This window comes from Euprymna scolopes, chromosome 5, assembly GCF_053919585.1.
Source record: "Euprymna scolopes isolate OS-2025 chromosome 5, ASM5391958v1, whole genome shotgun sequence".
NCBI classification, from domain to species: domain Eukaryota; kingdom Metazoa; phylum Mollusca; class Cephalopoda; order Sepiida; family Sepiolidae; genus Euprymna; species Euprymna scolopes.
The window spans coordinates 169,996,196-170,023,293 of NC_136486.1; the positions used below are offsets into that span (position 1 = coordinate 169,996,196).

Below are 27,098 nucleotides of genomic sequence, written 5' to 3' on the forward strand. Positions count from 1 at the left end.
CAACTGAATTTGTGAGGACAAGGTAATAGTGTGAGTGGATCTGGGGTGAATTTTTTTTCAATATTTTAACTCTCTTTATTCTCGACTCGTTTCCCCCTTTAATATCACACCCTAAACAGAATTGCTGTTTGGGGACGTCGGAATCTAGTCATATAATATTCCTTGTTGGGTAGGGTTTTTTTTTGTTTACCTTAAAGTAGTATTTTTAGTTTCTTACATCGTTTCATACCTTGTCGGCGGTGATTTTCATAAAAAATGAGTTCGAACAAAAAGAGAATATCGTCTGCTGTCTACAAACAATATGTCGAAATAACTATAGCAATGAAAAAGAAAATAAATTAAAGGCAAATATATGTGAATGACTGTGAAATGTTCGGTTAAAAATGCCAATTAGAGAGTTCTAAAAGCGAATTTCAAATCTTTTCCTTATGGACATTATGTCACGTGACTCTCTTCATGCATGCATTATGGACGAGCTGTTCGATATAAAAATACTTGCGTATTTCATACACTACGTCTAACCTCACATACGGTTACACACGTAGACCCACTACGTTGTAGCAGAGTACGTCACAAAGAACATAAGACAAGTAATAACCTGACTCAATTTCTTTTGTGAAAACGATATTTATTTCCGAGTACTTTCCCAAATAAATCGTGATTCCTAACGCGATCCCGAGCGTGCTCTCGGACGTCATTACCATCTATAACGTGATCGTCCTTTGTATATTCTTCTTTTTCGCTACCGGTTACGTCATTACGCATCTGCACATGCGCGTCCTCACTCTTTTACACCCAGATCTCTTTATGTAGTTTGTTGATGCTGAATAAATAAACATATAATTATATAAAGGTACACCTATTTCTTTATTGGTTGCATTTGTATCAATAGAAAGTTAATATTATTAACGACGTCGTCATCAGAAGATTTAATTCAACAACGATATTCTCAGCAGGGGCCTGTTGCAACTAGAAGTAGATAATCTTGCATAACATAGAAAATCTCGTTTATTTGATTAAATAAACTTTCGAGAATATTACCGACTATCAAAAATAACATGAAAAAGTCATCGTACTCATGCCGATTAAGCAGTAAGAACAAGAAAATGGGTACTCTTTCATAATTTGACCCGGATCCTCGTGATTTCCCATCAAGCCCGGATCGGGCGAGACCGGCAATCATCGGTGATAGCCGAGCGGCGTAACAGACGCAGGCGTAGGAAAAAAAACAAACAAAAAAACAAAACAAAACGGGAAAACCCCCCCTGAAAATTTTCAAATAATAACAAGAAACTTACCTTAAAATAATAAAACATATATGTTTATTTAATTTATTGTAGTATTTTTTTTATAATTATCAACAAGAAGGTTTTTTTTTAATCTATCTGCAAAAAAGTTGATTACCGGTATAACTGTTAGGTGTATGTACAATTTTTTGTTTCATTTTATTTATTTATTTTTCTTGCATAATATTTATCAGCAACAAGTTTTTTGTTTTTAAATTATCTGCAAAATAAAAGGTTGTTACGTGTAAGTACAATTTTGTGTTTAATTATTAGTATTATTTTCTTTTTTTTTATCAAAAATATTAATTTAAAAAAAAAAAATTAGACGATTGTTATTTGCTGGCGGAAGAACTTTTTGGAGAGGAGGATATTTCCTTAGGAATCTTTTTCTTCGTTCGACTGTTGATCGGTCGTCAGCAGTAAAGAGAGTTGATGGCGCAGAGGAAATGAGAGGAAGCTCCCCAACCGGGTAGCTTTCGGAAATATGATTTATGATGGAGACAAAAGGATCGTTTCCAAATTTTTGTCTCCACATAAATTCTAGTAAATATGTATTCAGAAGTTCCCGGTTGTTCCCACATTCTTGCTTGTTCCGCTGTTTCGCTTCCTTCCACATCCTCTCGACGTGGTTCGTTGTTGCCTTCGTCATAGGGTCTACAAAGTGAATACTATGATTCACAGTGAGGTGTTGGAACCCTTATCCTCCAACTTTGTTATAGGCCTTCCAACAGTCGGAAACGACTGTTGTACCCGGCAGAATATATTTCTTTATTATTGGAAGGAGGATTTCGGCGTTTCGATTTGGGACGGTGACCAAAAACCCTCATTGTCGGTGATATCATAGCCACCGAAGACCCAGAACGGTTCGAGGATTCTCCCAACGTTATGTTTCCTCCGGTTGAATAAGGATTCGTCTATTTCTACAGTGTGCCTTGGGCATCCTATCTACCGGGGATTCCTCAGGAAATACTCCTGACAAATTTTCCTCAGAAAGTTCTTCCAATCCGTGTACGTGTGTTCGGATATAACACCGCATTCTCTTTTAATATTTTTTAGTGTCGCCATTTCGAACGCCCATAAATAGATGATTTTCAATATAGTTGACATATCCAAATTGGAACGTGCAAAAAACGATCCTGTGCGCAATGACACCCACTGTCTACACTGACCACTGATACACCGCCAGGAGAAAGCATCCTTTACGCAATTTCTGTTTTTAGTAAACATTTATGATTACATATTTTGCATCTCATTCTTTGAGAAAGCAATTTCTTTTCCCGACAAAAGGAAATTGTCTGCATCGGCGTTTCCATTTGTTTTTCAATCGTGCACAGATTTATTTCCATGGCTGTCATTTTTTTTTTCAGTGCTTACTTTCTTCCAATTCGATTGTCGTCTGCTTACAGTTCCAAACTAAAGTCGGATCAGCGTTTCAACATTTGAACAACGCTCGGCGGACGCCGATAATTGCTGGTCTCGCCCGATCCGAGCTTGGCGGGAATTCACGAGAATCCGGGTCAAATTATGCAAGAGTACCAAAAAATGTGTGAAATATTAGATACGAACCTAATAATAAAATATTAGTTCAGACAATCACAAACGTTACATCATACGCCTTCGCAACATAAAAGAAACGTTTCAATATTTTGTGCCTATCACTAGAAGCTGGTCCAAATTATATTTGAATAAATGCGAGGTTTCCAAACTATATTCGTATGGGCCCTTTTATTGATAGTGCATACATGAAACTCTAATCTCCTTCGAAATAATATCCTCCGGCTGTAATTCACTTGTTGTGGCGTTCCAACAACTTCCGGAAAGCCTCATGGAAGTCCGATTCTGTGGGCGTGTCAATGACTCTCGTCATAGCCTCTTTTACCCCCTAAATTGTTTCATAACTACAGCCGCTAAGGTTTTCCTTGAGCAAAAGTCACAAGGAGCATCTTCAGTTCCTCGCATATGTGTGTGCAGTCCCCACACTAACATACAAAGTGTGCACTTATTTCTGTAGATACACGACTATCCTTATCCATGAAATTCTTCATTTGGCCAACCAACTCTGGTGTCCAGACTTCCTTACCCCCCCCCCCCCACCGCTCATCATCCCTCACAGACTCCCTGCCTTCCTCTAAAACTGATGCTTGATTCATTCAAGATGGTTCAAAAGCAATCTAAAGTATTCTTATGTTTCTGTGGCATATTTTTTTCCCAGTTTAAAACAGATTTTTATTGCATATCGTTCTTTTAAAATGTCATCACGTCCAGATTGAATTTTGGAAATTCACCAGCTGGGACAATCAGGCTTTAGTACGGTGCCTTTTAATTCCTGTTATACCTGTTTATTTAACTTGAAATCATAAAAATTGGTCAGCCATCTTATAATATATATAGCAATAACATACTAAATTTTTAAGGGGTTAGGACAATTTTAAATGTCTGTTCAAAAACTCTGGAAAGTTATTAACGTACCACGTCCCTAAACCCCAAATCAACTGTTTTAGTACGACAAGACAGATTTGCCACGATGAAGAACACAACCAAACTCTCCCTGTCAAATATCCGGAGAGACCCAAGGCAAATAACTACTACAAACTTACACATCGATTAACAAAATAACAGAAAAAAACGTCTACAGTATTCGTCTTTCACAGACTAAGCGAAACTATTTATACTTTGAATGTTTCATAACGCACAGAACAAACATGCAGTTGATTAAAAATACTTCAACTTTACACATTCCCTTGTCAATTGCAACCATCTTGAAACTGTAGCGATTTCAACTATCTCGACATACGAGACAAAACTAAAGTAAAAGCAGGAAAAAAGACATCTCATCACTGAACATTATCTGCGTTATATCGCATCTTTATCTTATCGATAAAATGGAATACATTTTTTATAGATTGTTTGTCATTCGCTTAATAATTATAAACCCCTATACGGATTCGTTCCAATTCATTACAAAGATCCGAGGATACAACGGTCACAACGTTGTGAACATAGCAATGAATATGAAAACAGCAACATGATTACGACCAATAATATATATAAGAGTAATATCTAATATAAGAATATCGTCAAAAGCCGGGACAGACAAAGAGGAATACTTATTTTTCTTTTATTCTTTCTTTTCAGGTATTAACTGAGGGTAATCGCCATTTTTTGAAACAACAGGATGCACTGCTCGTTCAGCCATTATGTTCCACAGTGGCACCTGAATTACGGTAAGATGAAATAATTAAGTTGATTATTCATCGATTAACAGCTATTCGGTCTGGAATGTAGACTTACAATATTAGTAGACATTCCCAGATTTCATTTGGTGAGAAAAAGTTATTTACCGCTTTTCTGCGACTTTTACTAATTGAATAATTTTGCTTTTAATATTGAGTTATTTGGGAAATAGCAATAATTTAATAAATGACGCTTGTTTTTAATTTACTAATCAAGCACATCAAGTACAGATAAATAATTAGTTATTAAAATTAATAAATTAAAATATTTATGCATGCTTATAGTACGAAATATTATTTAGGAAAATATATGTTAAATACTTTTATCAGTTAATATTGTGAAAACATAACATTACTTATTATTGATTTTTATTATTGGATAATTCCGACTAGTTTGTCCATCTTGGATATTATTCATACAGTGTAAACTCTAAAGGTAAATTCGTTTTGTCGAACTCGGAAATATTTATGTCAAACTCGAGAATTCGTCCCCCAAACCTCCTGGCGCAATCGATATATGATAATTAATATTTGGATCTGAGTGAGAGTTCTCTGAAAGATGAACGTTGAATTCTCAATATGGCCGATACTAAGAACGTGACTGAATTACTTAAGAGTTAGCATCGTCACAGCTTAGAAAATCCAAGCAAACTTTCATCGTGAGTTAAATCAAGAGTTCCGTTCGAAATTCCGTTCGATATTCCCGAATTCAACATACAAATTCCCAAATCCGACACGACGAACCTGACGAAAAATACCGAATTTTATTTTAATCATAATTTTTCATAACCACGTTGTTGTTAACGTTACTATTTTAATTCAATATGAGTTCATCATTTCATTAAATATTCATGTTATTATTTATTGTGTTTTATAGAAAACGGTTTCTTTTTTAATCTAAAAAAAAAAACTAACAGAAAGACCCGACGTTGCCCGGAATTCAATGATAATCAACGAAAGTTTCACTCTACGGCATTTTTATTGTCATCAAACTCGGTTAAATCGCCCATCGATTGATTGACTGCTCTAGTTGGGGATCTATCGCCGTATACCAAGAGGAAGCTTCACATGTCTAACCGCAGTGGCTTAGTTCACAATGGATTGTTGCCTATATTGCACTGTAGAGAACACACTGTTGATTTTATAAAATTATAATCTTATAATGGATTGAATTAAAGTTTAAAATGCAAAAGTTAAGTATCATGCTCCAATTGTGCTCTAACAGAAACATCCATTTCGAACGCGACCCTGTCATATCCAAGAACCTACTCTTGATTTATATATGCCTTATCTTACCGCTTTTGCGGCAATAATGCATGAGTTTAAGTTCAACATGAAAAATTCAAGTATCATGGTGCAATTTTGCTTTTAGCAGAAACGTTCATTTCGAACCGTTTTCGTTACTCTAGGGAACGAATGTCACACACACAGACATACAAACACCACAGTTCCTTATATATGATAGTAGAGATAAATAAGTAATAGTTATTCGTGATTCATTCGCTGTACTTATTTAGATATGGATTTACGGTTTTATAAAATTATATAATGTTTATTCTTAGTCCCCCTCTCTCAAATAATATAGCAGTTCAATGTGTGAGAATAAGCAAACATAGTAGAACAGACATCAAAACATGTTATTCATACAAAATTGTGAAAGTAAATGAGTTACTTAGTTTTTGATTTTTCATTGTAAGAGTCAAATAGTAGTTATCAGCAGAAGCTGTGGAAATTCCACAGCAGACTTTTTCATATGTAATATATTGATGTTGGCTTTCTGTGGATAGTCAGCGTAAATAGTGACGTCCTGATATTATTGTAGCTTTTTGTTTAAACTGCAAAAGTATTTATCTAATCTAGCAGGGACGCCCGGCGTTGCCCGATCGTAAAATACGCTTAAATATGAAGATTTTGTATATATTATTATAGTAAATTTTCTATGGATTCTTATATATTATGAAGTTGAGATTAAAAAAAAAACATATATCCATATGACGTGGGTGCATCAGCTTAAAGTGAAACCGAAACCAAAACTTATGAAGAAAACAATATATATATATATATATATATATATATATATATATATATATATATATATATATATATATATAGCTTACGTGCCATCAGCTATAATCTAAACAGAAACCAAAACTTATGAAGAATTCCTGGTAAAATTATTTATTACAAGAAATATAAGGTCATAAAATTTAACGATAGTCACTCGAAAGCAAAAAGATGTAAACGTGCAAAAAATACCACACACACACACTATCGTATTAATATATAGATTTTTATGCCTTTATGAAACGCTCGTATTAATTACAGGTGTTATGATAATCATGTTATCTCGCGGTGTTGACAAGCCGAAAAATGTTTTTTTACATGGGCATCACCATTTATCAAGACCTTGAGGCCACTCGAGGATAAGGGTTAAAGAGTGTACAGTAGAAATGGGACAATATAGTAATCGTTAGTAATGGAAAGTTTGCGAATTTGTTAACTTATATGGAACGGCTCATCAAAAACTTGCTTACGTTAGACTTGAAGACAACCATATTGTAATTAGCTGGAAAGCAGGAAAACGGAAGACAATTCCACAGGCGTGCAGTTCTAATAAAGAAGCTTTGCTCATGGAATCTTTGTTTAGTTTTAGGTAAGATAAAGAGTGGGAGAAATTATTGATATTGATTTCTGCTAGACGGGTATTTCTTGTGAAAGTTTTACGAGGGGGGACCATAGAATGGAACTCAGCCGAGCACTTGCCATGAAAATAACAATAAAGTAGAGACAAACTCGCAACATTTCTTCTGTGAGAAAGAGGTTGCAGGGAAGAGAAAAGGACATCCCCTACGAGGCTACGAAGTCTATTTTGAACTCTATCAAGGCAGGATAAGTCCTTTCTAGCAGCCCCTGCCCAGACGTGACAACAGTACTCCATCTCTGGACGTACCTGGTTCTTATATAGATAGAGAATTGCATCAGCAGTGAGATATTTACTGGATCGATAGAAGGATCCCACCATTTTTCCAGCGACCTTGGCAACGGATTTAATGTATGTATTCCACTTAATATCAGGAGTAAAAGTCAAACCCAGAATCTTGTCAAAACATGAGGCCTCCCCAAGACGAGCGCCATTCATTTGAATTGATGCCAGATGGGGATCAGAGCGTCGATGATAAAAGCTTGGTTTTAGATGCATTAAAAGTAACCAGCCACTCCTTTCCTCATTGTACCACATGCTCAAGATAAGAGGACAGAGAATCAGAGAGAACTTGGTCGTTTACGGTCTTAGATGTGCTACCGTAGATAGTAGTGCCATCAGCATAAATGTCTACGAATGGTGTAAGGATATGATTCGGAAGATCATTAATGTATATCAGGAAGAGAGTTGGGCTTAGGATGAACCCCTGAGGGACTCCAGCATTAATAATGAGAGCTTCTGATTTCTGCCCATCAACCACTACTCTTATGAACCTATCGGAGAGAAATGATTTAATAATTGAGAAGACATTTCCAACTATACCGTAGCTGAAGATCTTGTGAAGTAAACCTTTATGCCATACTCTATCAAAAGCCTTTGATATGTCAAGAGCAATTGCCCTAGAAAGGAAACCTCCGTTAGGAGATTTGCTAATTCTATGAGATATAACCGTAAGCACATCTGCTGTAGATCTAGCAGAACGGAAACCATATTGCGTGTCATTAAGAAGGTTATTTTTGCTGAGATTGTTGATTACTTCTCTATTTAACACAAATTCCAGCAACTTACTCATGACGCACAGGAGACTTATTGGCCTTTATTGAGAGGTGGATGAGCGATCACCTAGATTCTTAAATACAGGGCATACTGATGAGATTCTCCAGGATGATGGCAAGCAATTCTCCTTAAGGCAACGTTTAAACAGTTTTGTAAGTATGGGCGCTAGTTCTGATTGAAGTCTTGAGTACTATATTTGGAATACCATCAGAGCCGGTTGCTTTACTGGAATCAAGGTTTTTAATTAGCTTGGCAACATCACGTACAGATATTTGTATATTGCATAGCGTGTTTTCTGATACAGGAGGAAATATTGGAGATTAGCGGCATTGGTCGCAAAGGGTAGAGTTCTTGGCAAAGAGGTTGGCTTTGTCTGATGCTGACGAGATTACCCCAGGTCCATTGATGATAGTTGGAATAGAGCACACGTTTCTGCTCAGGATTCTGTTTGCTATTTGCCGAAACTGGTGGGAACCAAGCCGTTGCTCAGCAACTTTGGACTTAACGGACTGAGCATATAACTCTCTTGCCTTCTTTATAACTGTTTTACAGTGGTTGATGGCAGTCCTGAAAGCACCTTAATTTCAGTACATCTATTGCTGTTGCTGACTGAAGTTGTGTATGGATAAGCGTGTATCTCATTGTATTTTTGAAATCGCAACTTCTTGGCAACAGAGTTTGTGATAATAATAATAATAATAATAATAATAATAATAATAATAATAATAATAATAATAATAACTAGATCACTAATAACAGTCGCACAAGATAATGCAATTAGAACGAACAACATCAAAGCAAGATTCGACAAGACACAAGAACACAGCGAATGGATCCTAAAAGAGACTTAGTGGCATCACAATACTAGTGAAGGCCAATGGTAATTGCAAGAAAAACCAATGGTAAATGGTTGTTGCTATAACGCAAATTTATTTGTAAAAGTTATCCACATAGGAGGAGAGTACTGGACATCTGTGGAGACTTGTTGCACCCAGACTCCAGGGAACGCCACCGGTTGTTCTTGAGGTGAAATCTTTGATTTCAATAATAATAACAATATTAACAATTCGTATCTACATTCTCATTGTATTTACAATTTTCACTGAAAATGCAATGAGAACATAGAAACTTGCACGGACAGCTGTTGGACAATACATAACTAAGATAGAAATACAAATAGGTATATTCTAAGGAGATTCCCTATTACCACTACTGTTCATTATTGCAACAATGTTCCTTAAACAATATAAAGAAAGTGTCAAGTCGGATACAAGTTTACTAATACAGATGGAAGAATGAACCACGAATAGACGATCTGATGCGTTTCGCAAGAAACAAAAAGGGATTAGAGACGCTAATAAACACAACTAGACTCTTCAGCCAGGATATCCAAAGGTAATATGGCCCAGGAAAGTTCACACGACTAGTTATCAGAAGCGGAAACATAGAAGCAAGGAAAATTATGGAACTACCCAACCAAGCGGAGATAAGGACACTTGTTAAAAATGGAAACTACAAATATTTGGGAGTTCTGAAAGCAGACAATATCAACTCAGCAGAATCGAAATAGAAAATTGGAAAGGAATAAAAAAAAAACCCTTTTAGAATCTAAACTCCATGATATGAACCTAATAAAAGGAATAAACATATGGGGTGTCATTGGTAAAATACTCTGGATCGGTTATAAGTGTGGACTAAAAACTGAGGGATCTCGACCAGAGAATGAGGAATTATATGACCATGCACAATATACTACACCCAAAGGAGGATGCTGACGGACTGTAGGTGAAAAAGAAAGACGGAGGAAGAGTATAGAAGACTATGTGAATGACATAAAAAAGAATTATAGAAATGCATGACGCAGAACACAGAATGTATAATTATCGACGCAAGAAACATTGAACAATGAACTAGACAGAAAATAGAGAGGCACAGGATGAGACAAGAAAAAGTGGGATGCGAAGCATCTGTACGGGCGATTCATGAGAATGTTAAAAGATGTGACCAACGAAAACACTTGAACATGGCTATGAAAAGGAAACCTAAACAGAAAAACTGAAACCCCCATAACAGCCGCACACAATGACGCGATAAGAACCAACCACATCAAAGCTAAGATTAACAAAATACAAGGAAACGCCAAATGCGGGCTCTGTGACAAAGGGAGGAAACAATAAACCACATAATAAACGAACGCAACAAATTCTCCCCCCCCCAATACAAAAGTCAAGTGGGGAAGGCAATACATTGAGAATTAAGCAGACAACTGCATCGTGAACAATCGATCAAATAGTACAAGCAGAAATCAGTAACAGAAAGTGCAAATCACAAATTATCTGAGACGAAGAAGTACAAACAGATAAACTCACATAAGCCAGAAGACCGGATGTTATAATAATTAACAAAAAGTAAAATTCTGACAAATCGTACATTTCGTCGTTCGAGCAGACCACGAGTAATAATCAATATAACACCAAAGAGCACTAGCCCCACCCCCCAAAAAAAACTTTGCAAAAAGAATAGTGTGCTTTGAATAAGAAGAATGGGTGAGACAATACAAAGAATAACAATAATGAAAACGACTGAAACATTAAGGAAAACCTTTAAATGAGGATACTAATACACAGGTGCTACTGGTGCATGTCGGATATAAACTGTTACAGAAATGAAAAACAAATGGAATCAAGAAAAATGAAACAGTATAATTCTAAGTTGCTCGTCCAACCCGCAAACAGTGTCAATATCAACTGATACTACACCAAACAATCGAGGAGAGTCAAGGAAGATGGAAAGATCGAGGTGAGACATCACTAACCAGACCTCCACTGGATGAGTGCGACAATTACAGGTTCCTTGTGGAGGCTTATTTCCACTCAATTTTTAGTGAAAGCCAATGGCTGCTATCAAGTAGCAATCAGTGTTAAACAGCTATAAGGCAAACAAATTTGTAAAGAGTATCAAAAAGATAAAGCATACTTGATATTTGGAGAGGCTTGTTGTCACTCAGGCTCATGCAACCCCACCTGTTGTTCTCAAAAAGAAACGTTTGGTGGACTGTGTGAAAACTTATCATAAATAATAATAATAATAATAATAATAATAATAATAATTTGAACAATTGCCAGAGAGAAAAGAATTTAAGGTAATAAATGAACAAAAAACGAAAGACTAGTAAATTGAAAAGAAAATGCATGGTCACTTCAGTTGAGATCTACCAGAGGCAGTGGATAAGGAAAAAAACTGGCGATGATTGTCAAGCCTTAAAATGTGACGCATAGGGCAAGCGTTGAGGAAAAATTATATAAAGTAATACATTTTTAAAACGGGTGAAAAGAATTCTATGTCGACTTGGCAGAAAGGCTAGACTGTACAACACCTCATCAGAAGTTGTGTGAAGTTAGCTCAAAATGAGTACAAAGGAGTGCATAACAATATTTCAGGAAATGTTCATTCTGATAATAATAATAATAATAATAATAATAATAATAATAATAATAATAATAATAATAATAAATGTTCATTCGGACAATAATAATAATAATAATAATAATAATAATAATAATAATAATAATAATAATAAATGTTCATTCGGACAATAATAATAATAATAATAATAATAATAATAATAATAATAATAATAATAATAATAAATGTTCATGCGGACAATAATAATAATAATAATAATAATAATAATAATAATAATAATAATAATAATAATAATAATAATAATAATAAAGAGGGTTAGAATGCATTGGAAAATCGTACGGGCATGTTCCAGAATAGATGGTTGAGAGTGAGAATGTAAAAAAATCGTGTGATATGAATACCGAATGTGATAAAATCAGGGTCACCAGATTCATATTTGTTGGAAAAAGAAACACAATCAATAATCATTGCTATAGCAATGCCAGTTGATGTGAATGTGGATGAAAAAGAAAAGGAGAATACCGAAAAATTCCAAGGAAGATAAAAAAAAAAAATCTGGAAATTGACGAAGGTAGAAGTTGTACCTATTGAATGAGAGCTCTTTTGAGTAACAAAACGATTTTACAAGTGGATTGAAAAAATTGGTATCCAATGCAATGGTAACGTACTTCAAAAGACTGCCTTGTTGAGAACCACTGGGAATAAAAGGTACTGATAGCCTATGGTCGTTTGTTATGATTCGCCTATCAGCGTAAAATGTGCATTGACAACAGCCAGACACAACATGCGACAAATATAATAATGCAGAAATGATAATAAGACAGCTCACACTACGACAAAGTCGTCACAGTAATAAATTGGTCTGTTTTGTTTTTACAACTTGCTGTTATGATTACCACGAAATTCCATAGAAAATTCCGTCACGTTTCTAAAGGAGATTCCCATACGTAGTAATCTACATTTCCTGCAGTTTTTTTTAATTAGCTAAAAAATAAATCCACTAAATATTTGAATTTGAGCTAAGCACTTACCCTAAATATAAAAAAGGGATATATATAAAATTGATATGTCTATATTTATGGATACAAATTTTTATAATTAACAAATGCATTCGGAAGAGAATTTCCAAATCAGTTATAAAAATAACACATTCGAAACTATATACAAGCAATAATATCTATATTATTATATAAAAAGCCACTTTATGCATGTGTGTGTGTGTGTGTAAATAAATATGCATTCATCTCATCCATTTCTGTTTCTTCGAAGAACTTCGTGTAAACTTGAATACACGCAAAATGGTGATTTAATATGCGAGTAAAATACAAAATAAAATCTCTTCTATTATATAAAAGTCACGTTGTGTGTATGTCTGTGAGTTCTCTCCTCATAGGTTCTGAAACGACTGAGCCTATCTTTTGCAAATTTACACAAATGTATTTTATATTTCTGGCAGTGTTCTTAGACATGTTTTGTACAGAAATTCATTCGATAAGTATCGAAAATTGCAAAGTATCCGACCTTAAAAAAGTATTTATTCTCTCATAGATAAGGAATTTTTACAGGGGGGGAATATTTTACGTTACACCAGCGTAACCTTGATCGGTGTAACGTAAAATATTCCTCTGTATAAATTCTTCTTTTTTATCTCAGAAAAGAATGACTATTTTTAAGATCGTCAAGTCTAAATGCCAGCTGACTGGATATTGTAAACAAACACAGACGGAATCTGATGAACGACAGTACCATCATTATTTTATTATTATTTTTGGCGAATTTTTCCACCACGAAAATTATTCTTAGTAATATATATCATTCAATAGAGGATTGATTCTTAAATAATAGATACGCAATCTGCATGAATCAAAATATGTTTAAGCACATTGCAACGCCGGGAGTCCAGCTAGTTATCTACAAATCAGGTAATAATATTTTAAAATACTAATGTAATACAAATTTATTATGTGGCAGTAATTATGGCATCCAGAATTGAAATCTTTAGAGTCTTAGAGTTCTCTCGATGCGTGAGAGGAAGCTTTATTATAGTTTAGGTAATAAGAAATAAAATACATTTATGGTCGTTATTGCTCTTCTGTTCATCTGAGAACAAATAGAAACAATTTTCACCAATAATTTTGTTCTTCAAGAAACAACTCCCATTTTAGCATTTGATGAAGGTTTATCTTTTTATATAAATATGATCTATAAATGTAACTCACTTCTTCACCAGTAAACATTAATGGTCGTCTACTTCCGGATCATTGATTATTACAGTTATATTTTTAAAAGGAAAGTATCTTGGACATATTATAATGGTACCGAGTTACCATAAATCTTTATATAATCATGAAAATTGACGAAATAGTAACAAAAACAATTTAACTTTTTCCCGTTGATGACGAGTGTAAATTCGAACGAATTTATATCTTCCTTGCTCATCACACAAACGATAGGAACTGTGACGATATAATATAATACAATATAATATAATACAATATAATATAATACAATATATATATATATATACATATATATATATATATATATATATATATATATATATATATATTCAGAGAGATATTGTAAATTAGCACGGCGCGTTTTTGCTTAATGATCCTTATTTTTGTAATTTTTCCATTTTTCGAATGGTCATTCTTATGTTTCAGTCGAGAATTTGTGTAGGAAAGCCCCTTAGTCGTTTTCGTCTAAACACGCTGTTTCTTAACCGCAATACTGACTCTAAATTTTGCTAAAAAATGTCGCCTTGGCGTTTATGAGAATATTAATCCGAATGTGTTTCATATAAAGCCAAAGATTCGTCTCGCACACTTATACTCACACTTAAGTTTATTTATTTATTTATTTTTTATTACATTTTAACCCCAAACAAGGCACATTTCCACTTTGTTGTAGGGGGCTACTATCAGGAACATAAGCATCAGGGGTACTGTGTAGGAAGTTGGGCAGCAAAATGTCTGTTCATGTTGCACTTGAACTTCTGCATGTCAGTACAGTCGGGGAAGCAGGGACCCGGAAGGGAATTCCAAATTCTAGCTGTTCTCGGAAAGAAACTACTGAAGTAGAAGGCTCTCATGCATCTAGGGATCTCTACTGTGAAGGGGTGGGATTTAGCTGTTTGTCGGGTTTGTCGGGGGTATTTACGTTGAGGGACACAAGTGCTTGCAGTTCGTCAGAGCATTCACCGCTAAAGTACTTGTAGAACAGGCAGAGGGCTACAAGATTTCATCGATGTGACAGAGGCTGAAGTTTAACTGACAGTTCAGGACCTATCAGATTGGCGACTCTCTTTTGTACCTTGTCTAGGAGCGCGTGACTAGTGGCAGGTGCACCAGCCCAAATATGACAACAATACTCCATACATGGGCGAATGGTGGTCTTATAAAAGTATAGGATACTTTCAGGCGTTAATAGCTTTCTAGCACAGTAGAGAGACCCCACTTTCTCCGCAGCAGTCCTGGCAATGTTCTCAATGTAATTTTTCCAACTCATGTTTCCTATGAACTAATGTTTCCTATGAACGTTAGGCCGAGGAGTTTAAAAAATGTTCTTAAAGATAAAGAGTCATTGGTCATTACTATTGGCGGTAGGGAAGGTTTCTTGTAATTATAGAAGGAAACAAGTTTAGTCTTGACAGCATTGAAGGTGCCCATTCATTTTTTTGTCCCCATTCCACTATGGATCGGAGGTCTTCCTCTAGTGTTTCTGCCATTTCTTTACCAATGTATTCATTTGTTTTCCTGTCGTGTCTGTTATAGAGCGTGGTGTCGTCAGCGTACACACCCATTTCACAGACAATTTTGTCAGGGAGGTAATTTATGAATATTAGGAATAACAGAGGTCCAAGGATAGACCCCTGAGGCACTCCCGCATTTATATCATATTGTTTAGATGTACGACCGTCAAGGACAACCAGGATTTTTCTCTTATCTAAGAAGGATCTAATTATGTTATGTATTCTTCCAGTGATGCTGTATAATCTGATTTTCTTAAGAAGACCCTTATGCCATACCCTGTCAAAAGCCTTAGATATATCTAGAGCTACCGCTCTACCCTCCCCCTCTTTGTCCAGTGACTGGTATATATGTTCTGAGATTACAATTAATATGTCTGCTGTAGAACGAACTTGCCTAAATCCATATTGTTTGTCAGTCAAAAGTTTAGCATTTGTAAGGTGATGGACTAGAGCATGGTTAATTGTGGTCTCAAATATTTTGGCGAAAAGTGGGAAGAGGCTAATGGGGCGATAATTATATGGGTCAGTTCGTTCGCCAGAATTCTTGAAAAGTGGTATTACAGAAGCAGTTTTCCAGCAGGCAGGAAAGCAAGCTTCATTAAGGCATTTGTTGTAAGGTTTGGAGAGAACTGGATCTACTTCGGCCGGGATGAGATCAGGTCCACATGCTTTTGCATTGTGAAGCTTTCTTATGATAGCATGCACCTGAGCAGAGGTGATTTTCAGATCGTCTAGTGTGGCGTCTGTCTGACAAAGGAAAGTAAGGGAGGGGGTGGTTAGCAGAGTCCAGTGTGGAGTTGGAGGCAAACCGTCTGTTGATTGCCCATTATTTACTACATTGTTGTAGATTTTCCAGAAGTCTCGGGTTCCTAATTTCTGTGCTTCTATGCGTTTTTTTGGTGGTTTCATTAAATTCTCTATTAGCTGTCACTATTTCTTTCTTATAGTTATTTCTGGCTTCTATGTACTTTTGACTGTTTGAACTGGACTTATGTCGGTTAAATTTGCGGTATGCATGTTGCCTTTGCGTATGGCAGCTGCACAAGTTGAAGTGAACCATTGGGGAGATTGGGGTTTGCTATAGAATTTGAGTGTGGGAAATGTGCTTCAATTGCCGCTTTGACCCATTCAGTGGTTTCATTTGCGCAATGTTCGGCAGGAAGTGAAAAGATATCTTGCCATTGAGCGTCCCCGATGAGGTCCCTGATGGCTTCCTAGTCAGCCTTTTTATAATATCTCGTTGTTTTGAGCAGTGACTCTTCAGTTTTGGCTCAAGAGTTTAGGGTGATTTCAACCATTACCACTGCATGATCGGAGTTCCCAAGAGGGCTGTGGGTATTCGTTGCAAAGTTTTCGGGAACTGTGGCCAGAAACAGATCTGGAAGTGATGCATGTTGTTCTTGCTGGTCTGAGAAACGGGTTTGAAACGTAACCATCTGTGATAGGGAATGAGATATAGTGAAGTTACGTGTTGTGGTACCAGCTGCATCTGTGTAAGAAGAAAATTCCAAGCCATTGAAGTCACCAAATACATGCACTTGTGCACTAGTGTCTAGGGAAAGTGCTGTATCTATGCTGTCAGAGACTTTGTTTATTAGGGTACAGTCCTAGGTCGAGGGAGAGCGGTAGAGAAAATAAAAGTAGCTGATGTTATGTTGCATGTTAAGTCTAAAGCACATAAGGGCTCGATCGTCCAATTCTAGTTTAGTTTCTCTAGTCATGGGGAGTGCGTTTCGAATATAGACTCCAAGCCAATGCATATGTCTGTCAGAGTCCTTACGGCAGAGTGGGAGGTATCCAGGCATGTTAAAGTAGTTAGAGGGGATGTAGGAGTGTAGGTTAGTCTCACTTAGTGCTAAGATATTCGGGGTGTTTGCTAGGAGAAATGCTTCACCATCATTTAAATTAGTTCTAAGCCCACAGATGTTCGGAAATGCGAGCCTCAAGGGAGAAGGCAGGTTGTTTTTGTTTGAGTTTTTTTAAAATGTACTACCATTTTTATTTTTAAGAGTTTCAGGTTAGGTAAGGAGTGCTGAACAAGTGGCTATGCAGAATACAAGACATGCAACACTAAGGTTGTGGCCTCAGGATAGCCCACCCGGGATGAGTGCAGGGTCTCTTTCCATGCGCGACATAGCATTACAAACATCCCGATATTATACAACTGTTGATGGAGCAGCCGCACTAAGCACTACCAAAGAGTTAGGGCATTTGTACTACTAGTCGGGAACAGCAGCCAGAAACTGTCTATCTGGTACCCTCAACCCATCAGATGATGGTCAACTCAATCTGCTTGTACTGGCATTACAGTATTTAAGCACTCCGAAGTGTACAGTTTAAGGGATGGGATGTGTCGTGCGTGGGGAAAAACGGCGTTCATTGCCCTAGCCAGGAAACAAAACACCGAGTGTTTCTGTCGACTCTCAGTGGTTCGACCTCTACGCCTGGCTTACAGACAAAGAAGGAGTATGGAAGCCGGGCGATAGACAGTGCCTTCTACTCCTTAAGCAGTTTAGGTTTGCAGACCGGTAATTTGTTCGAGTCACCAGCTCTAGGAAGGTTGTTATCCAAGACTGGAGAGGCCTTCCTCTCCTTAGGTTTAGCTTCAGAGTTTTCCTTCTCCTAGACAGATGACCTGGGAAGATCTACGGGCCCATCACTACCGAGAGGGTTTGCTCCGCGACTAGGTCCTAATCCAGGTATTTTTGCGACCCCGCGAAGGTGGTTAGTGTTGTTACTGGGTTAGTTTATAAAGGTTATATAACCACTGAGAGATTATACTGCTCAAAGTGATTACGGGACATTGCTATTTCATTGTTTGTTACTGGAGGAGGCGGTGAGTAAGAGTTCATGCAGTGGAAGCAGCTATATTTGCAAACAGGTCTGTTGGAATGAGTTAATATGGCTTAATGTTTTTCCTTTAAATTTATAATTGACAAAATAAATAAATAAATAAGTAAAAAAGAAAAGTAAAATAAAATTTTCTTCCTTTTATTTTTATGTTGGCTTAGGAATAGGGTAATGCGTTACAAAATGGCTTGATATTACGAATTAACTAAAAATTGTTGAACAAGCTCTGGATATTTTAAATGGCAGAGGGGTTATGTATATTCAATAGATACAAGTAACGTCATTTTTGATAAGTACAATAAAGTACAGGTGGAAGTAAATTATACGCTATGGCGTCTACATTATGTATAATACAGTAAATAGATATATGGGAAGATTTCCAGTAGATGCGAATGTATGCGGGTTATGGGTATTAAGTAGGTTTCCATTTCTAATAAGGATATCTTCAACTTTCATTTATAAATCAGGAAATTGTACTTTGCGTTACAGAGTATCGGTTCAGTTTTTGTATTTAACATTGTAAAGCTAAGGAAGAGACAGCTATTGCTATGTAATATAGATAGCTGTAAATCTAAGTACAGACTGTAGTTAATAAGTATCTATCTGGTTAAGAACAAACTAGTGCATGCCTTAGGGGTAGAAATGAATGGATGTTTAGTGATCATGACTTCCAATCGGTCAGCATGCGAAGGTTAAGGGCTGAAACCTGAGGACCCCATTCAGATCGTGTGTAATGTATGCGTGTTAGTGTCAGCTTGGGGAGTAGGGAAGATTGCTAGTTTTAAGGAGAGGGTTAAACTTACAGAATACAGTAGAATTAATTATTAGAATTTTGAGTGTCAAGTAAAGTTTAGTTAGAAGAAGAAAAAAAATAAAATTAAATTTACCATGAAAATCAGACATAGGCAGTCGTCTTGGAGGTAAAGTATATATATTGGATATACATAGAATCCAGCAGGGACTTGTACCGTAATGAGAGAAAAATTATTAGTGTATGGCGCGTTGGGTTAGGGATTCATAGTAAAATACAGTCAGTAAGGTACAGCTCAGTAAAAGTCGCTATGGTCACTGCGTTTAAGTTACAAATATAATTGAAAGTAAAACAATGTTCAGCGATTTGATATAGCTAGCAGGGAAGCAACATTTCAATACAAGCGAGCTTATAGTAATAGATGTTAAGTATCCTACTTAAATAAAGTCCTAGCTTTCTATATAGGAGAAAATAATTCCTGGTTTGTGGAACATTCTGGAATTTTGCCTAGCCTTTTTATCGCTAGTTTACTTGAATATAGCCTGGGTGCGCAGTGTTTTGCCCCTTTCAAGTGGGAGGGGGGTGACAATTTTCATCTTAGTTTGCAAGACAAAAATAAACAAAAATATGCATAACTAAAACAAATAGAAAGACAAAATTATAACGAGGCACCATGGTATGTTTGTTAGGAGTTAAAATGAGTTTTTAAGAAAAAAAAAATTCCACCGTTAAACACGTCTAAACGTGTCTCATTTTTTTAATATAAGCTGTTGAATAAAAATGCATATAATGCACTCTTTATTTCGAGATAACAATTTAAATTATAAATAAGGACACGAACAATTTGGTTTATTAAATTTGTTGGTTGGTTCGTGGAAATTTCGAGATGCAAAGGCGTATTACAAAACATCAATTCAGCATCGTGTTTATCTTGTCATGAAGCCATTATTTTCCACTGATAATGTTCCGTTATATTATATTCAATATTTTTAAAAGGTTTATACATTTATATACTTGAACGAATGGATATAGATATAAACAAGGGCATGCGCATATATATATATATATATATATATATATATATATATATATATATATATATATATATATATATATACAGGTAAAGCCGAAATTATTGACAGTCTTTCAAGTTTTGCATTTTTTGGAGAAAAAACATTTTTTCACTAATTATTTTTTATTGAAGTGTTGATGAATATTTATATCGACCATCTACAAATCTCCTGAAACACTTTTTGTTTATTATAAAATATTCAAAATAAATATTATTAATGCTAACAAAAACAGACGAATTCAAATTTATTGGCACCAATGATGTTTATCATAGAATCCACGATATTTTATGCACAATAATACTTGTTTATTATGATTCGGGTATTGCATAATCTTCTAGAACGTTCCAAAGCCTTCTATAAGTAACGTGCATTAGTCAATCCTTCACTTTACCAATAACACCAGACTGCAAAGATGGCTAAAATTAAGGAACACAGTTTCGATGTTAGACAGAAAATATTGGATGCACACATGAAAGGTAGTGGATACAAATCCATTTCTAAGCGTTTTGAAGTTCCTGTGTCAACAGTGAGAAACATTATCCAGAAGTATGGTGTTTTCAATACGATTCAAAATTTGACGGGTTGAGGCCGTAAAAAGAAACTTTCACCCAGAACTGTACAAGTCATTCGAGAAGTGGAAAAGGACCCGTAAACTACTGGTAGAAAGTAGTCCAACAATTGAGCGATCAAGGTATTGACATTTCTGTTTCGACATTGAGGACAGCACTGAAGTCACACGGGATTCAGGGGTATCGACCAAAGAAGACTCCTCTCCTATCACAGAAACATGTTAAAGTCCGCTTAGAGTTGGCACGGGGGTTTATTGACAAGAATTCAACTTTTTTGGGTTCAGTTTTATGGTCAGATGAGACTAAAATTGGACTTTTTGGCAGCAGAGACGTGTCGATTGTGTGGTGGAAGAAAGAAGAAGCTTTCAACCCAAAGAATACAGTCCCTACGATGAAGTATGGCGGAGGAAACCGTATGTTTTGGGGTTGCTTTTCGGCCAATGGCACTGGAAAACTTGTCACAGTGGATACCATCATGAGGAAAGATCAATACATTAAAGTATTGACTGAAAATCTGAAACCTTTTGCAGAAGCCCTTAGTCTTGGAACAAACTGGGTCTTCCAACAGGACAATGATCCAAAACGTATGGCGAAATCGGTGAAGAAATGGCTTTTGGATGAGAAAATAAACGTCCTGAAGTGGCCAAGTCAAAGTCCGGACTTGAATCCAATGGAAAACTTGTGGGCTGTGGCGAAAGAAAACGTGAAAAGAAGGAAACGAATGGCTTAATATTCCCGTTGATGTTTGTAGGCATTTAGTAATATCGTATAGAAAACGTCTGGAAGCTGTTATTAAAAACAAAGTCTTTGCAAGTGGCTAATGATAAAGGGTACCAATAAATTTCAATTCGTCTGTTTTTGTTATCATTAATAATAATTAATGGTTTACTTCGACTTGCGCAACTACCATTGCCTAAAGGCAGCATGCATTCCGCAGGTTTAATCGACATAAGTCCAGTTCAAACAGACAGAAGTACATAGAAGCTAGAAGTAACGTTAAGAATGAAATAGCGACAGCTAAGAGGGAATTTACGGAAACCACTAAAAAACACATCGAAGCACAAAAACTAGGAACTCGTGACTTCTGGAAAATCTACAACAGTGTAGTAAATAATGGGCAATCAACAATTCCCCCACTAACCAACAATCACGAGGTTCTTTGCTCAGCAACCGAGAAGGCTAACATGCTTGCCAGTCGGTTTGCCTCAAACTCCAGACTGGACCCGCTAAACCACCCCCTACCTCAATTTCCTATGCGGACAGACGCCACGCTTGACGATCTAATAATCACCCCTACTCAGGTGCATGATATCATAAAAAACCTTGACACTTCCAAAGCATGTGGACCCGACCTCATCCCAGCTGTGCTATTAAAAAAGTGCTCAGCAGAAGTAGCTTCAGTTCTCTCCAAACTCTACAACAAATGCCTTAATGAATCTTGCTTTCCGGGCTGCTGGAAAACTGCTTCTGTAGTACCAGTATTCAAGAATTCTGGTGAAAGAACTGACCCATTAAATTATCGCCCTATTAGCCTCCTCCCACTTTTTGCCAAAATATTTGAGACCTTAATTAACCATGCTCTAGTCAAGCACCTTACAGATGCTAAACTTCTGACCGACCAACAATATGGATTTAGACAAGCCCGTTCCACGGCAGACATCCTCACTGTTATCTCTGAACGCATATACCATTCACTGGACAAAGCGGGAGAGGGCAGAGCGGTAGCTCTAGATATATCAAAGGCTTTTGACAGGGTATGGCATGAAGGGGCTTCTCAGGAAGAGTAGATCATACGGTATCACTGGTAGAATACTCAACATAATTAAATCCTTCTTAGATAAGAGAAAAATCCAGGTTGTCCTCGACGGTCGTACATCTAAACAATATGATATAAATGCGGGAGTGCCCCAGGGATCTATCCTTGGATCTCTGCTGTTCCTAATATTCATAAATTACCTCCCTGACAAAATTGTCTGTGAAATAGGTGTGTACGCTGACGACACCACGCTCTATAACAGACACGACAGGAAAACAAATGAAATACATTGGTAAAGAAATGGCAGAAACACTAGAGGAAGATCTCCGATCCATAGTGGAATGGGGACAAAAAATGAATGGTCACCTTCAATGCTGTCAAGACTAAACTTGTTTCCTTCAATAATTACAAGAAACCTTCCCTACCGCCAATAGTAATGACCAACGACTCTTTATCTGAGAGTACGTCTCTCAAGCTCCTTGGCCTAACGTTCACAGGAAACATGAGCTGGAACAATTACATCGAGAGCATTGCCAGGGCCGCTGCAAGGAAGGTGGGCTCTCTCTACCGTGCTAGAAAACTTCTAACACCCGAAAGTATCCTGTACCTCTACAAGGCCACTATTCGCCCAGGTATGGAGTATTGCTATCATATTTGGGCTGGTGCATCGGCTACTAGTCTCTCGCTCCTTGACAGGGTTCAAAAGAGAGTCGCAAATGTGATAGGCCCTAAACTGGCATCTAAACTTCAGCCTCTGTCCCATCGTCGAAACGTTGCATCCCTCTGCCTGTTCTACAAGTATTATAATGGTGAATGTTCTGATGAACTGCAAGCTTTGTGCCCCCACGACGTGAACACCCCCGACAGACTCGACAAGCTGCAAAATCCCACCGCACACAGTAGAGATCCCTAGATGTAAAAGATCTTTCTATTCCAGTAGTTTCTTCCCCAGAACTGCTAGACTTTGGAATTCCATTCCAGGTCACTGCTTCCCCAACTGTACTGACATGCATAAGTTCAAGTGCAACGTGAACCAACATCTCGCTGCCCAAATTCCTACATAGTACCCCAGTAGATGTTTCCCCTGATAGTATCCCCCTACACAAAAGTGGCAATGTGCCTTGTTTGGGGTGAAAATGTAATTAAAAAAAAAAAATTCTAAATATTCGGTTTGGGCACCAAATCAGAATTTCTAATAACAAGTAAATCATACCCTAACACTTTATCCTAATCCTAAACCTACTAAACCATATCTAATCATCCATTCCTAAACTTACAAAACTATATCTAACCATACATTTACTCGTCTCTCTCAATCCAATACTGTAGCAAAATTAGCTGCTTCCACTGCACGAATTTTTACCTATACCCTCTCCCAGTAACAATGGAAATGAAAGCATAGTAATGCCCTTTTTTAACCAGGTTACCTACTAAAACCAGCCCATATATCTATTTACCAAATAACACATGACTCAAAACTTACTGTTTTACCCGTACTATATTGCACTCGCATCTCATTCCCTGCTATCATCTAAAATATAGTTTGGGCACAACTCGTAGTTCAATTCTTAACACCTACTCACACTCTAATATTATACTAGACCCAAGCTCACATGAATAAAAAAAAAATAAAAAAATAAAAGGAAAAAATAAAAAAAATATATATACAAAAGAGAAAGCCTCAAACCACATTATCTCCTCCTAACAAGCCTCCTTACAATCATAGTTGCTTACACTGCATGAGATCTACTCAACCCCTTTATCCAGTAACAATGAAATAACACTGTCCCTAATCCACTTTGAGGAGTGTAACTATTTAGCAGATATAACCTCTACAAACTAACCCAATAACATTAACTAACCACGCGGGGTCGCAGAAATACCTGGATTAGAACCCAGGCGTGGAGTAAACCCTCTCAGTGGTGACGGACCCAGTAGATCTTTCCAGATCATCCGTCTAGGAGAAGGAACACTCTGAAACTAAAGAGGAGGGAGGCCTCTTCAGTCTTGGATGACAACCTTCCTAGAGCTCGTGACTCAATCAAATTACCGGTTTGCAAACCTAAAATGCTTAAGGAGTAGATAGGTCCTGCCTATCACCCGGCTTCCATATTCCTTCTTTGCCTATTAGTCAGGCGCAGAGATACTATCACAGTGATTCGACAGAAACACCCAGTGGTGTTTCTTGTCTAGGGCAATGAACGCCGTTTCCCCACTCCCGACACACCCCACCCCTAAAGCTGGGCACTTGAGAATGCTTGAGTACCACATATGCCTGAGCAATTAGATTGGGTTGACCTTCCTCTGATGGGTTGAGGGTACCGGATTGACAGTTACTGGCTGCTGTTTCCGACTGGTAGTACAGGAGCCCTAACTCTTTGGTAGCGCTTAGAGCGGCTGCTCCATCAACAGTTGAATAATATCGGGTTTTTTGCAGTGCCATGGCGCGCATGGAAAGGGACCCTGCACTCATCCCCGGTTGGCTTTCCTGAGGCTACAGTCCTAGTTGATGGAGGGTCAGCTGATGGTCTACTTGTGATGCATGTGTGATATTCTGCATAACCTCCTGTTCAGCTTCCCCTAACCCAACTGAAACTCGTTAAAAACATGATGACAATACAATGTAAAAATAAGCTTAAACCAGGCTTAGGGTCAAACAAATCCAACTTGCCTCCTCCCTTGAGGCTTGCATTCACAAATATCCGTGGGCTTAGAACTAATTTAGCTGATGTCGAAGCATTTCTCCTAACAAATACCCCGGATATGTTAGCACTAAGTGAGACTAACCTACACTCCTCCATCCCCTCTAACTACTTTAACATGCCTGGATATCTCCCACTTTGCCGTAAGGACTCTGACAGACATATGCACGGACTTGGAGTTTACATTCGTAATACCCTTCCCTTGACTAGAGAAACAAACCTAGAAACGGATGATCAAGCCTTTATGTGCTTTAGACTAATCATGCAACACAACATTAGCTACTTTTACTTTCTCTACCGCTCTCTCTCGACCCAAGACTGCACCATAATAAACAAAGTATCTGACAGCATAGACACAGCACTCTCCTTCGACACTAGCGCCCAAGTACATGTATTTGGCGACTTTAATGTCCATCACAAAAACTGGCTTGGATTCTCTACTTACACAGATGCAGCAGGCAGCGCAACTCATAGCTTCTCTGTATCTCACTCCCTATCGCAAATTGTTACTTTTCCAACCCGCTTCCCTGATCAGGAAGAACAACACGCATCACTATTAGATCTGTATTTGACCACAGTTCCTGATGATTGTGTAACGAAAGCCGACAGCCCACTTGGGAACGCTGATCATGCGGTGATAATGGTTGAAATCGCCCTAAACTCTAGACCCAAAACTGAAGAGCCAGTGCTCAAAACAACGAGATATTATAAAAAGGCTGACTGGGAAGCTATTAGAGATCTTATCAGAGACGCCCCATGGGGAAATATTTTTTCTCTTCCTGCTGAACAGTGTGCAACCGAGACCACTGAATGGTTCAAAACTGCAATCGAAGCGCATGTTCCCATGCGGAAATTCTATAGCAAGCCCCACTCTCCCCAATGGTTTACTTCGACTTGCACAACTGCCATTGCTCAAAGGCAGCATGCATTCCGCAGGTTTAACCGAAGTCCAGTTCAAACAGACAGAAGTACATAGAAGCTAGAAGTAACGTTAAGAAAGAAATAGCGACAGCTAAGAGGGAATTTACGGAAACCACTAAAAAAACGCATCGAAGCACAAAAACTAGGAACTCGTGACTTCTGGAACATCTACAACAGTGTAGTAAATAATGGGCAATCAACAATTCCCCCACTAACTAACAATCACGAGGTTCTTTGCTCAGCAACCGAGAAGGCTAACATGCTTGCCAGTCGATTTGCCTCAAACTCCAGACTGGACCCGCTAAACCACCCCCTACCTCAATTTCCTATGCGGACAGACGCCACGCTAGACGATCTGAAAATCACCCCTACTCAGGTACATGCTATCATAAAAAACCTTGACACTTCCAAAGCATGTGGACCCGCCCTCATCCCAGCTGTGCTATTAAAAAAGTGCTCAGCCGAAGTAGCTTCAGTTCTCTCCAAACTCTACAACAAATGCCTTAATGAATCTTGTTTTCCGAGCTGTTGGAAAACTGCTTCTGTGGTACCAGTATTCAAGAATTCTGTCGAAAGAACTGACCCATTAAATTATCGCCCTATTAGCCTCCTCCCACTTTTTGCCAAAATATTTGAGACCTTAATTAACCATGCTCTAGTCAAGCACCTTACAAATGCTAAACTTCTGACCGACCATCAATATGGATTTAGACAAGCCCGTTCCACGGCAGACATCCTCACTGTAATCTCTGAACGCATATACCATTCACTGGACAAAGCGGGAGAGGGCAGAGCGGTAGCTCTAGATATATCAAAGGCTTTTGACAGGGTATGGCATGAGGGTCTCCTCAGGAAGATTAGATCTTACAGTATCACTGGTAGAATACTTAACATAATTAAATCCTTCTTAGATAAGAGAAAAATCCAGGTTGTCCTCGACGGTCGTACATCTAAACAATATGATATAAATGCGGGAGTGCCCCAGGGATCTATCCTTGGACCTCTGCTGTTCCTGATATT

General features: G+C 37.5%; 1 protein-coding gene across 6 annotated transcripts in view; it reads left to right on the forward strand.

The window, feature by feature from the left end:
* Positions 1-27,098, forward strand: part of LOC145277037 (epithelial cell-transforming sequence 2 oncogene-like) — a 629,231-nt gene that overhangs the window by 584,301 nt on the left and 17,832 nt on the right. For all 6 annotated transcript variants that reach the window (XR_013868093.1, XR_013868092.1, XM_080128670.1 and 3 more), the window contains one exon: positions 4,422-4,510. Coding sequence is in view for 4 of the 6 variants with exons in the window: in XM_080128670.1 (XP_079984796.1) it covers positions 4,422-4,510 (89 nt within the window). In the remaining 2 variants the exon portion in view is untranslated. The remainder of the gene's footprint in view (positions 1-4,421; positions 4,511-27,098) is intronic.